Below are 13,891 nucleotides of genomic sequence, written 5' to 3'. Positions count from 1 at the left end.
GGCTTCCTATTCTTACAGCTCAGAAAGAGACCATTTGGCCCATTGTGCTTTTGCTGGCTCTTTGAAAATGAGTGATCCAATTTGTTCTTGCTCTTGATCCATAGCCTTACAAATATCTCCACATTACCATTTATCCAAGTTTTGTGCATGAGGTTTGAATCATAAAAGTAAGCAGTAGATCTGTACCAATTGTTGCAAACACATTTCCCACTACTGTGTAGTGTAGAACTGGTACACTTCTATAAACTGGGTATACACAATCACAGAATTGTTACAACACAGAAGAAGGTCATTCAGTCCATTATCTAATTCCCTCTTCAATGCACTGATTTTTCTCACATCACTTTTGCTTCCAATTATTTTAAAGCTGTGCCCTCTGGTTCTCCATCCTTCTGCCAATGGGAACAGTTTCTCCCTTTCTACTTTGGCCAGACCCCTCATGATTTTCAATATTTCCATCAAATCTCCTCTTGTTCTTCTTTTCTCCAAGTCCCAACTTCTCCAATCTATCTTCATAACTGATATTTTTCATCTGTAGAATCATTCTTGTAGGCATTCTCTCCAATGCCTACGCATTCTTCCTAAAAGGCGGTGTCCAGAATTATACCCCAGCTGGAGTATGAAGTACAATACAAGTCAGTGATGCACTATCAATCACGATACGAGGATTCCAGAGAGTGAGTGAAATAACAGGCTTTTATTCGCAAAGAACAGGAGCACACCCTTGTAGCTAACCTGGCCCAGACTGAGGCGAGGAGGAGGAACCATCACCTTTATACCTCGCTCTGGTGGAAAGGGAGGAGTCTCAGGTGGAAAGGGAGGAGTCTCAGGCCAAGTGCAGCATGGGTGTGTCCAGGCATACACATGTAGTTACAGTGGGTCACCACATTCACCCCCTCTTTAGAAAAAGAGTCCGGCGGGGGTGGGTGGAACAATATATACAGAGAAATGAAGATCTATGTATATACAAGAGTCACGAAACTGAAGTAAGGCGTCGTCCCCTCACAGGTTCAGCCTGTCGGGCGGCTTGATCAGTCGCTGTGACCGCCGCAGTACCAGTTGCGGTGTTGCTTCCGATGGCAGGGTGGAACCGCTCGAGTCCGCCATCGTCCCTTCTGGTCGGGTCCTGTGTGGTGACTCCGGGGGCTCAGGCGAGCTGCATACAAGGGGCAAAGATGTAAGCGGACCTGGTGCTACCTGAACAGAGGAGTTTAGGGGTGTGGGTGGGGGGTCATAGTGGGCTCCGGGGCACCGCAGGCGCCAGGTCCCGGATAGAGACCGTGTCCTCCCGCCCATCGTGGTATGCCACATAGGCATATTGGGATTTGGCGTGGAGGAGCTGGACCTTTTCAACCAGGGGGTCCGACTTATGGGGCTGCACATGCCTCCGGAGCAGAATGGGGCCTGGGTATGCCAGCCACGACGGTAGTGCAATTCCCGAGGAGGACTTCCTGGGGAAAGCAAACATCTGCTCATGGGGGGTGGCATTGGTGGCCGTACACAAGAGGGACCTAATTGAATGCAGTGCATCAGGGAGGACTTCTTGCCAGTGGGTGACTGGAAGGCCTTTAGACCGTAGCGCTAGTAAAACGGCCTTCCAGACTGTCACGTTCTCCCTCTCTACCTGCCCGTTTCCCCTGGGGTTATAGCTGGTAGTCCTACTCGAGGCTATGCCCTTAGAGAGCAGGTACTGATGCAGCTCATCACTCATGAATGAGGATCCCTGGTTGCTATGGATGTAGTTAGGGTAACCGAATAGGGTGAAGAGGCCGTGCAGGGCCTTGACGACCGTGGTTGAGGTCATGTCCAAGCAGGGAATGGCAAAAGGGAATCGGGAGTACTCATCTATAACGTTGAGGAAATAGATGTTGCAGGTAGACGAAGGAAGGGGCCCTTTGAAATCGATGCTGAGGCGTTCAAAGGGGCGGGTGGCTTTTATGAGGTGTGCCCTGTCCGGCCGATAGAAGTGCGGCTTACACTCTGCGCAGACCGGGCAGTGTCTGGTTATAGACCGGACGTCCTCAACAGAATAGGGCAGGTTACGGGCCTTAATAAAGTGGTAGAGCCTGGAGACCCCCGGGTGACAGAGGTCATAGCGGAGAGTCTGTAGTTGGTTCACCTGTGCGCTGGCACATGTTCCGCGAGACAGAGCGTCCGGAGGCTCGTTGAGCTTCCCGGGCCGGTATAAGATATCATAATTGTAGATGGAGAGCTCAATCCTCCACTTCAGTATCTTATCATTCTTAATCTTGCCCCTCTGTGCGTTGTTGAACATAAAAGCCACCAAATGTCGGTCCATGAGCAAGGTGAACCATCGGCCAGCTAGGTAGTGGCGCCAGTGTCGCACTGCTTCGATGATGGCCTGAGCCTCCTTCTCGACAGAGGAGTGTCGAATTTCCGAGCCTTGGAGGGTTCGTGAGAAGAAGGCTACGGGTCTGCCCGCCTGGTTAAGGGTGGCGGCCAGGGCGAAGTCAGAGGCATCACTCTCCACCTGGAAGGGGATTGACTCATCCACAGCATGCATCGTGGCCTTCGCGATGTCCGCTGTGATGCAGTCGAAGGCCAAGCGGGCCTCTCCCGACAGGGGAAAAAGGGTGGATTTGATAAGCGGACGGGCCTTATCCGCTTAATTAGGGACCCACTGGGTGTAGTACGAGAAGAAGCCCAGGCATCTCCTCAGTTCTTTAAGATTGGTGAGAAGGGGAAGTTCCATGAGAGGGGTGCATGCGGTCAGGATCGGGGCCAATGACCCCGTTCTCCACTACATACCCCAGGATGGCGAGGCGGTCAGTGCGGAAGACACACTTCTCCTTATTGTAGGTCAGATTTAGGAGAGCGGCCATATGAAGGAATTTATTAAGGTTGGCGTTGTGGTCCTGCTGATCATGGCCGCAGGTGGTGATGTTATCCAGGTACGGGAAGGTGGCCCGCAGCCCGTTCTGGTCCATCATTCGGTCTTTTTCACACTGGAAGACCGAGACCCCATTGGTGACGCCGAAGGGAACCCTAAGAAAGTGGTAGAGGCGGCCATCCGCCTCGAAAGCCGTATATTTGCGGTCCTCCAGGCGGATGGGGAGCTGGTGGTAGGCCGATTTGAGGTCGATCGTGGAGAACACCCGGTATTGCGCGATCCGATTGACCATGTCGGATATGCGCGGAAGGGGATACGCATCCAGCTGCGTGTACCAGTTGATGGTCTGACTGTAATCAATGACCATCCGGTGTTTCTCCCCAGTTTTGACCACTACCACCTGCACTCTCCAGGGGCTGGTGCTCGCCTCAATGACCCCTTCCTTCAGGAGTCGCTGGACCTCGGACCTAATGAAGGTCCTGTCCCCGGCACTGTACCGTCTGCTCTTAGTGGCAATGGGCTTACACTCGGGGGTGAGGTGTTCGAATAGCGGTGGAGGGGTGACTTGGAGGGTTGAAAGGCTGCAAGTGGTGCGCGGTGGGCAGTCTAGGAACTGTGGGTTGCAGACGGAGATCGGGGGAAGAGGCCTGTTGTACTGCAACGTGACACTCCTAAGATGGGTCATGAAATCGAGCCCTAGGAGTACGGGAGCACAGAGGTGTGGCAGCACCAGCAGCTTAAAATTTTCGTACTCGGTCCCCCGAACCGTAAGGGTCACCACGCAATACCCGAGGACATCCACCGAGCTGGACTTTGAGGCCAAGGAAATGGTTTGCTTGACTGGCCGCACAGAGAGGGCGTAGCGGCGCACTGTATCGGGGTGGATGAAACTCTTCATACTCCCGCAGTCAAAGAAACAATTTCCCACGTGATCGTTTACCTGGATGTTCATCATGGACCTGGCGAGCTGATGCGGACGAGACTGGTCTAGCTGGACCGCTGCCACCGTGGATCCCGGAGAATCATCGACCGGCGTCCAAAATGGCGGCTCCCTTGACTCACACGTGGTCGATGGTGTCCAACATGGCGGCTCCCTTGACTCACACGCGGCTGATGGCATTCGGATTTTCGGTTCCCTCGGGTCGCACGCTGCGCTGTTTGGCTTCGAGGCCGACTTTGCCCTGCAGACTTTAGCGTAGTGGCCTTTCTTGCCACACCCAGAGCAGAACACTTCCCTTGCCGGGCAGCGTTGTCGGGGATGCTTCCCCAGACCGCAAAAATAGCACTTTGGGCCTGCAACAGCCGCAGCAGTCGAGTCGTTGGTGGAACGCTGTGTGGCATAAGTCTGTGGCCCTCCTAGGTACTGGGGTGGTAGTGGCCGTGAGGCCCATGATGTCGCGTGGTCGGGTGCGTACGCCTCGAGATTACGGGATGCCACTTCTAGGGATTCAGCGAGTGTCACAGTTTTTGGTAGATCTAGCCCACCTTGCTCTAGCAGGCGCTGCCGAATATAGTTGGACGCGATGCCCGTAACGTAGATATCGCGGATTAAGTCCTCCGTGTACTGCGCAGCGGATACAGCCTTGCAGTTACAGGCCCTGCCGAGCGCCCATAGTTCGTGGAGAAACTGTGCGCTTGATTCTCCCGGCCGCTGTTTTCGGGTAGCCGGAAGGTGCCTGGCGTAGACTTCATTTGTCAGTTTGCTGTACTGGCTCTTTAGGAGCTCTAGCGCGTCCCTATACGTCTCTGCGTCACAGATGGTGGCATAAACTGCGTCGCTTACCTGGGTGTGGAGCACGGACAGCTTGTCTGAATTGGACCGGACGGCAGTGGAGGCTCCAAGGAAGGCTTCAAAGCACTTCAGCCAGTGATTGAAGCTGTTGGCGACTCCCCAGCTTGCGGATCCAGGTTTAATGTATCGGGCTTTAGAAGTTGCTCCATTCTGGTTTTTTTGCGAATAAAATTGATGCACTATCAATCACGATAAGAGGACTCCAGAGAGTGAGTGAAATAACAGGCTTTTATTCGCAAAGAACAGGAGCACACCCTTGTAGCTAACCTGGCCCAGACTGAGGCAAGGAGGAGGAACCATCACCTTTATACCTCGCTCTGGTGGAAAGGGAGGAGTCTCAGGTGGAAAGGGAGGAGTCTCGGGCCAGGTGCAGCATGGGTGTGTCCAGGCATACACATGTAGTTACAGTGGGTCACCACAGTCAGGTACTCCACCTTAAATACACAGTGTGTTTACCCTGGATATGCAAACATTGAGGTTACCCTGCATACACTGTTAGTGAGTCTAGCCTGGGTACATCGTAAGTGAATGGACTCCGGATAGGTACATAGTCAGTCTGTCTAGCACAGGTAACACAATCAGCGAGTCTATGTCAGGTCAGTGAGTCTACCTCAGTCCACTATTAGTGAGTATATGATTTCTATGATTTCTATGATTCTATGATATCCTGAGTACACAGTCAGTGAGTCTACCTCCAATACACAGCCCGTGGGTCTACCTCAAGTATACAATAAGTGAGTTTACAAGAGAGCATTCACGAGGGCATTAGATGATTACTTGAATAGAAATAATGTGCAGTGGTACCAGGAAAAGGCAGGAAATGGCACAAAGCTTTGATACATGTTTGGAGAGCCAATGCTGACACAATAGCCCAAATGGCTTCCTTCTGCACCGTAACAATTCTGTGGTTCAGTGATACCCTGGATGCACATTCATTGAGTATACTCCAAGTACCTAGTCAGTGAATATACCCCAGGTACACAGTCAGTGAGTATATTCCAGGTACATAGTCAAGGTAGCTAAACCAGGTGCACTGTCAGTGAGTACACTCCAGGCACACAATCAGTGAGTATACTCCAGGGAAAAAGTCAGCAAGTATACTCCAGGTACATAGTCAAGGTGTCTAAACCAGGTACACAGTCAGTGAGTATACTCCAGGTTTGATTCCGGCCTTGGGTGACTGTCTGTGTGGAGTTTGCACATGCTCCCTCTGTCTGCATGGGTTTCCTCCGGGTGCTCCGGTTTTCTCCCACACACCAAAGATGTGTGGGTTAGGTTGATTGGCCATGATAAATTGCCTCTTAGTGTCCTGGGATTGTAGGTTAGAGGGATTAGTGCAGTAAATGTGTGGGGTTGTGGGGATTGGGCCTGCTGTGGGATTGTTGTCGGTGCAGACTTGATGGGCCAAATGGCCACTTTCTGCACTATAGGGACTCTATGATTTTACAGATTCAGTGAGTATACTCCATGTACAGTGTCAGTGAGTATATTCCAGGCACACAGTCAATGAGTATATTCCAGCTACACATGCAGTGAGTATGCTCCAGGTACAGAGTCAATGAGTATACTCCATGGACAGAGTCAGTGAGTATATTCATGGACAGAGTCAGTGAGCATACTCCATGGACAGAGTCAGTGAGTATACTCTATTTACAGCCTCTGTGAGTATACTCCAGGTACACAGTCAGTGAGTGTACTCCAGGTACACAGTCAGTGAGTATACACCATGTATACAGTCAGTGAGTGTACTCCAGGTACACAGTCAGTGAGTATACACCATGTACACAGTCAGTGAGTATACACCATGTACACAGTCAGTGAGTATACACCATGTACAGAGTATACACCATGTGGGGGTAGGGCCTGGGTGGGATTGTGGTCGGTGCAGACTCGATGGGCCGAATGGCCTCCTTCTGCACTGTAGGGGTTCTAAGAGTCAGTGAGTATACTCCATACAGAGTCAGTGAGTATACTCCATGTACAGAGTCGGTGAGTATACTCCATATACAGCGTCAGTGAGTATACTCCAGGTACAGAGTCAGTGAGTATACGCCAGGTACAGAGTCAGTGAGTATACTCCAGGTACAGAGTCAATGAGTATACTCCAGGTACAGAGTCAGTGAGTATACTCCAGGTACAGAGTCAATGAGTATACTCCAGGTACAGAGTCAGTGAGTATACTCCAGGTACAGAGTCAATGAGTATACTCCAGGTACAGAGTCAGTGAGTATACTCCAGGTACAGAGTCAATGAGTATACTCCAGGTACACAGTCAGTGAGTATACTCCAGGTGCACAGTCAGTAAGTATACTCTAGGTACAGAGGCAGTGAGTATACTCCAGGTGCACAGTCAGTAAGTATACTCTAGGTACAGAGGCAGTGAGTATACTCCAGGTGCACAGTCAGTAAGTATACTCTAGGTACAGAGGCAGTGAGTATACTCCAGGTGCACAGTCAGTAAGTATACTCCAGGTACAGAGGCAGTGAGTATAGTCCAGGTACAGAGTCTGTGAGTATACTCAATGTACAGAGTCAGTGAGTATACTCCATGAACAGAGTCAGTGAGTGTACGCCAGGTACACAGTCAGTGAGTATACGCCATGTACAGAGTCAGTGAGTACACTCCAGGTACACAGTCAGTGAGTATACTCCAGGTACAGTCAGTGAGTATACTCCAGGTACAGAGTCAATGAGTATACTCCAGGTACACAGTCAGTGAGTATACTCCAGGTACACAGTCTGTGAGTATACTCCAGGCACACAGTCAGTGAGTATACTCCAGGTACACAATCAGTGAGTATACTCCAGGTGCACAGTCAGTAAGTATACTCTAGGTACAGAGGCAGTGAGTATACTCCAGGTGCACAGTCAGTAAGTATACTCTAGGTACAGAGGCAGTGAGTATACTCCAGGTGCACAGTCAGTGAGTATACTCCAGGTACACGGTCAGTAAGTATACTCCAAGTACACAGCCAGGGTGTCTAACCCAGGTACACAGTCAGTGTACCATTTTGATTCTAAGTGCTGGGTGGATTTGAAACCTGGAGTGTTTCAGATCTGACTTTTAGACCCGTTCTCAGGTGCCCCATACGCATTCTGCCTGAAAAAATAGCAGCGATTCCAAATCTCGCTGCAGAAGCCTGTGGGCGGGGCTTAACGCACCCGAAATCCTGCAACTCTGATCGGCAGGCAGAGTGGCAGCGAACCCCCCCTTCCCCCCTCCCCCCCATTGATCTCAGGCACAGTGGCAGTGGATCCCCCCCGCCCCACTGGTCTCAGGCAGAGTGGCAGCGGACCCCCCCCCCTTCTCCCCCCCCCCTCCGATCTCAGGCAGAGTGGCAGCAGACCCCCCTCCCCTCCCCCCCACTGATCTCAGGCAGAGTGGCAGTGGACCCCCCTCTTCCCCCCCCCACTGATCACAGGCAGAGTGGCAGCGGACCCCCCTCCCCACCCCCCACCCCCACTGATCTCAGGCAGAGTGGCAGCGGACCCCCCTCTTCCCCCCCACTGATCACAGGCAGAGTGGCAGCGGACCCCCCCCCCCCCCCCCCACTGATCTCAGGCAGAGTGGCAGCGGACCCCCCTTCCCACCCCGCCCTCCCGATCTCAAGCAGAGAGCCGTCAGATGCTCAGCACTTACCTCCTCACTAACTGGAGGGCCTGAATCAGACTTTTGTGGAGCGTGTATGTTTTGCACCGAATCTAGATGGGCGAATGCGGTGGTAAAGGGGGAAGTGCCGGTAAGGTTGGGCATGCAGCCCATTAAGTCAATTTAAATGTATGCAAATGCATTTAAATAGTCGTTGCACCCATTTCAGGCGCAGTCCCGATCGCGACCATTTTCAGGTCTTGGTAAAGGGGGAACCGGCGCGGAGGCGGGTGCGGATCGTGCTATTCATCTCATGCCCAACTTTACCAAGTTTTTGCACCCGAAAACAAGCGCACCTTGATGTAAAATCGGGCCCAATGTGTCTAAGCTAGAACAACAGTCAGGGTGTCTAAGCCAGATACATAGTCAGTGAGTATACTCTAGGTATACAGTCGGTGAGTATACTCCAGGTACACAGTCAGGATGTCTAAGCCAGGTACACAGTCAGGATGTCTAAGCCAGGTACACAGTCAGTGAGCGTACCCCAGCTGCATCACATTTATCATTATAAAAATTCTCCCTTTGACTTGTCAATGTACCTTTTATCTTCACTTACACATAATTATCTCTCCCTTGTGCACCTGCCAGTTCCCTCTTGGAGATGCAAATAATTTGGTGATTTAGTTAACTATTAGTACATCATTTCCCTGGAGATTTTAATTTACATGAAGTGTTTTGTACCTGAAATGGAGGAAATGTTGATTATTACTCCTCCTGCACCACCAGTCTTTTTACTCATGTAATTTAGTCCCAGATAGGTTCCTCTGATCACACTGACCTGCAAGATAAACAGCATAATGTGAGAAAATGCAGGCAGTAGAATAGCATGGGTACCTATAGTCACAGAATACAGGCACAGAGTACAGGTGTAAACCTCAGGTTACAGGCACAGAGTACAGGTTACAAGCACAGACTATATGTAAACTTCAGATTACAGGCATAGAGTACAGATTACAGGCACAGAGTAAATTTAAACTTCAGGTTACAGGCATAGAGTACAGGTTACAGGCACAGAGTACGGATGTAACCTTCAAGTTACAGGCACGAGTGGAGTCACAAAGTACAGGCACAAGAGTACAGTCATAGTGTACTTGGTTACGTCTGTGGGCATCGAATACAGAAGCTTGTACTTACCAAATTAATGTCCACACATCTCTGCCAGTTTGTTTCATCACCTATGCCAGCATTGTTGCAAACAATGTCCAACCGCTGGAAGTTCTCAACTGTTTTGTTGAATGCATCTGCCAAAATAAAAGGCAACTTAATAGCCAAGCCTTTCAGATCCAGACTTTCCAACAGGGCTATTGCTAAGGTCTTGGGCCTTGACGGAGTTGTGGGAGGGAGGAATTCCGTTTGTGAGAAAGACAAGACAAATCTAACGTGAAGGTGGGTGCCCCTTCCTGTTCGGCTTAGGAAAATGAAAACAGCCCACACGCCGTCCCTAGCACAATCGCAACCCATTCTGCATATTTAAAGGGCCATGCAGTTCCAGGTGAACAGTGCTCCCACCTGCTAAGGAGAGCAAATTATAATTGGAAGTTACGAGAAGATAGCTGCTCCTCGGCAGGGTGGGAAATTCTAGGGTATTCAAAGTACCCTTAACTCCATCCGCTTTCCAGTGGACGGGCAGGATTGCTATCATCCGTAAGGTTGAACCTGGCCAATAATTTCCTGATACGCTCTGCCAGTGGGACCCGTTCGATTTCATAATCCGGCTTAATGATGAATCCTGCCCATACCTTTCAGTTGGTTGTCAGACGTCACATCACAAGGGATGAACATGGTTTGTGGAGCGCCATAGACCTTATCAAACGCAAACTTTGACTCAAGACCAACTGCACTGTTAATATCTAAAAGGCTGACCTGAAAGAGGCAATCAAGATCCGATTAACCTTTTAAAGCAGAGAGAGAATTAGTCGATGATGTCATGGTGTTAGTTAATGGTCAATTAACAGTGTTCCGGTGAGAAGGGCACTTCCCGTCAGATCCTTCATGCACACTCGAGGTCTCAACACCACCACACGCTGCCCTCGAAGCAGCTGCGGGGGTGATGAGACAGTCACACACCTCCTTGTGGAATGTGCCTTTACAAAAAAGGTCTGGAGTGAGATGCAGTGGTATTTGTCGAGGTTCATCCCGAGCAGCTCTGTGACACAGGACTCTGTGCTGTACGGGCTGTTTCCAGGGACACACACCAAGACAAATATCAACTGCTGCTGGAGGGCCATCAACTCGGTGAAGGAAGCACTTTGGTCTGCCTGAAACTTGCTGATCTTCCAGTGCAAAGATTTGTCCTTGACCGAGTGTTGTAGACTGGCACATTCCAAGGTCCAGGACTACGTGCTGAGAGACGCTCTCAAGCTTGGGGCAGCCGTCGCAAAGGCACAATGGGGAAAGGCCACCATTTAAAGCCTTTCAACCAAGGCAGACCGAGGGCCCAGTAACTGTAGAACACCCTTGGACTGCATAACCGTGTGCTAATCTGTAAAAATAACAGTGAAATGTGATTAATGTATATAGTTTGAAAAACTGAACTGTAATGAAGGTAATGTCTTGTAACTGAGCATCACTAAGTATTGTAAATATGACTGGTCTTTCTTTGCACTGTTTGTAATTATCGGAAATGTATTTTGCAATGGTTTATTTAAGAGTATTTATGAATAAAGTATATTTTTGAAATAAAAAAATAAACAAAGAAGTGTTCCAGAGTCTTTTAATGGTTAGTCAATGGTGTTATGGGGTCAGTTAATGGTTAATCAATGTATGACGGGATTAGCTAGCTAGAGTTACATCGCATATATAGCACAGTTTGACCCAACAGGCCTATGCTCGTGCTCATGATCCAAATTTGCCTCTCCCCACCCATTTTCATCTCTCCCCAATCAGCATATCCTTTCCTATTGCTAAACTAAAAGGCATGCTGTTGAAATTTCTCATCTTGATCTCCTCGGGGCAGATTCACAAGAATACCAAATCTCAAAGGGAACAACAATTTATATTGCAATGGAAGAGAGCGCTGATTAGTTGGCAAGTGGGCTCTGATTGGTGGAGGCATTGCCAATCAGAATCCATTTGCCAACCAATCAACACCCTCTTCTCGTGCAGTGTAAATTGTTGTTACCTTTGAGATTTGGTATTCTTGCGAATCTGTCCTGATGAGTGCAAGCCATAAAATTTTGACAGCATCTATCTTTTGTCAGCAATACTAAAATTCTGTACGACCAAGCGACTATTTGTTTCCTTTTCCTTTATCTGTCATTTGCATATCTAGGATCCCCTTAAATGTATTGATCCTATTCCCTTCAAATACCCCATGTAGTAACAAGTTCAACATTCTCACTACTCTCTGAGTAAAGGTGTTTTCCTGATGTCCCTGTTAGATTTCTTACAGACTATCTTACATTTCCATTCCAAGTCTCTCTCCGCACCTCATGGTGCACTGAGGCAGAATGCGATGGTGCAGTGATATTGTCCCTGGTCCAGTAATTCCAAGGCTCAGGGGACCCAGGTTCGAATCTCAGCATGGCAGATGGTGGAATTTAAACTAATAAAACATTTTGAATAGAAGTCTGATGAAACCATTGTCACAAAAACCCATCTGGTTCACTAAAGTCTTTTGGGGAAGAAAACCTTCTGTCCTTACCAGACCCACAGCAATGTGGTTGACTCCTAACTGCCCTCTGAAATGGCCAAGCGAGACACTCAGCTGTATCCAACCGCTACAAAGCAAACAAAAATTCCCTCCCTAACAGCGCTGTGGGTGCACCTACACCTCAGGGACTGTAGCGGTTGAAGAAGGCAGCTCACTACAGGGATGGGCAATAAATGCTGGTCTAGTGATTCCATATCCCTTAAAAATGAATTTTAAAAAACAGTTTGCTAGTCTGTTGCCAGGGGCTTATAGTTTGAGGGGTATCGCTCCACATCAAGTGTGGCTGACTAGGAGTCTCTCCCGTCCTTGCCACCAGCCATTGGTGTGTTTGGAAGGGTTTATAGGTGAACACACTCAACTGTGTTATGAACGCACCTTCCTTGGCCATCAATTCCTGGGGGTAGGACTGAGACCCGGAGCTTCTTGGTTAATGGTTAATCAATGAGACTTTGTGTTAGAGAATGTGGGGTCCAATCTCAAGTTGGGGTAGAGGTTCTTCAGGTGGGTTTCATGTTCTTCATTGGTGGGGGCCCTCACATTGTGGGATGGGGCCTTGTTTTGGGTCATGGGCCCTCATGTTGGGGGACAGACCTTGTGTTGGGGTGCAACACCTTTCTGAAGCTAAACCAGTCTCTGTTGAGTAGCAGTGTTAAGATATTTAACATCACGATGATTTTAATTTGATAGGCATCACTCATGTTCTTTAGGGAAGAAAAGAACAAACAAAGAACAAAGAACAGTACAGCACAGGAAACAGGCCCTTCGGCCCTCCAAGCCTGTGCCGCTCCTTGGTCCAACTAGACCAATCGTTTGTATCCCTCCATTCCCAGGCTGCTCATGTGACTATCCAGGTAAGTCTTAAACGATGTCAGCGTGCCTGCCTCCACCACCCTACTTGGCAGCGCATTCCAGGCCCCCACCACCCTCTGTGTAAAAAACGTCCCTCTGATGTCTGAGTTATACTTCGCCCCTCTCAGCTTGAGCCCGTGACCCCTCGTGATCGTCACCTCCGACCTGGGAAAAAGCTTCCCACTGTTCACCCTATCTATACCCTTCATAATCTTGTATACCTCTATTAGATCTCCCCTCATTCTCCGTCTTTCCAAGGAGAACAACCCCAGTCTACCCAATCTCTCCTCATAGCTAAGACCCTCCATACCAGGCAACATCCTGGTAAACCTTCTCTGCACTCTCTCCAATGCCTCCACGTCCTTCTGGTAGTGCGGCGACCAGAACTGGACGCAGTACTCCAAATGCGGCCTAACCAGCGTTCTATACAGCTGCATCATCAGACTCCAGCTTTTATACTCTATACCCCGTCCTATAAAGGCAAGCATACCATATGCCTTCTTCACCACCTTCTCCACCTGTGTTGCCACCTTCAAGGATTTGTGGACTTGCACACCTAGGTCCCTCTGTGTTTCTATACTCCTGATGACTCTGCCATTTATTGTATAACTCCTCCCTACATTATTTCTTCCAAAATGCATCACTTCGCATTTATCCGGATTAAATTCCATCTGCCACCTCTTCGCCCAATTTTCCAGCCTATCTATATCCTGCTGTATTGCCCGACAATGCTCTTCGCTATCCGCAATTCCAGCCATCTTTGTGTCATCCGCAAACTTGCTGATTACACCAGTTACACCTTCTTCCAAATCATTTATATATATCACAAATAGCAGAGGTCCCAGTACAGAGCCCTGCGGAACACCACTGGTCACAGACCTCCAGCCGGAAAAAGACCCTTCGACCACTACCCTCTGTCTCCTATGGCCAAGCCAGTTCTCCACCCATCGAGCCACTTCTCCTTGTATCCCATGAGCCTTAACCTTCTTAACCAACCTGCCATGTGGGACTTTGTCAAATGCCTTACTGAAATCCATATAGACGACATCCACGTCCCTTCCTTCATCAACCGTTTTTGTCACTTCCTCAAAAAACTCC

The 13,891-nt window shown here is 49.3% G+C and overlaps 1 protein-coding gene across 2 annotated transcripts in view; it reads right to left on the bottom strand.

Annotated features, from left to right (window-relative positions):
* Positions 1–13,891, bottom strand: part of LOC144505021 (15-hydroxyprostaglandin dehydrogenase [NAD(+)]-like) — a 46,055-nt gene that overhangs the window by 16,363 nt on the left and 15,801 nt on the right. For both annotated transcript variants that reach the window (XM_078230675.1, XM_078230674.1), the window contains 3 exons: positions 10,032–10,155; positions 9,427–9,533; positions 8,974–9,070 (listed from right to left, as the gene is read on the bottom strand). In XM_078230675.1, coding sequence (XP_078086801.1) covers positions 8,974–9,070; positions 9,427–9,533; positions 10,032–10,155 — 328 coding nt within the window. The remainder of the gene's footprint in view (positions 1–8,973; positions 9,071–9,426; positions 9,534–10,031; positions 10,156–13,891) is intronic.

The sequence above is a fragment of the Mustelus asterias genome, chromosome 16 (genome assembly GCF_964213995.1).
Source record: "Mustelus asterias chromosome 16, sMusAst1.hap1.1, whole genome shotgun sequence".
Classification (NCBI taxonomy): Eukaryota; Metazoa; Chordata; class Chondrichthyes; order Carcharhiniformes; family Triakidae; genus Mustelus; species Mustelus asterias.
This window is presented reverse-complemented; position numbering and strand designations above follow the sequence as displayed.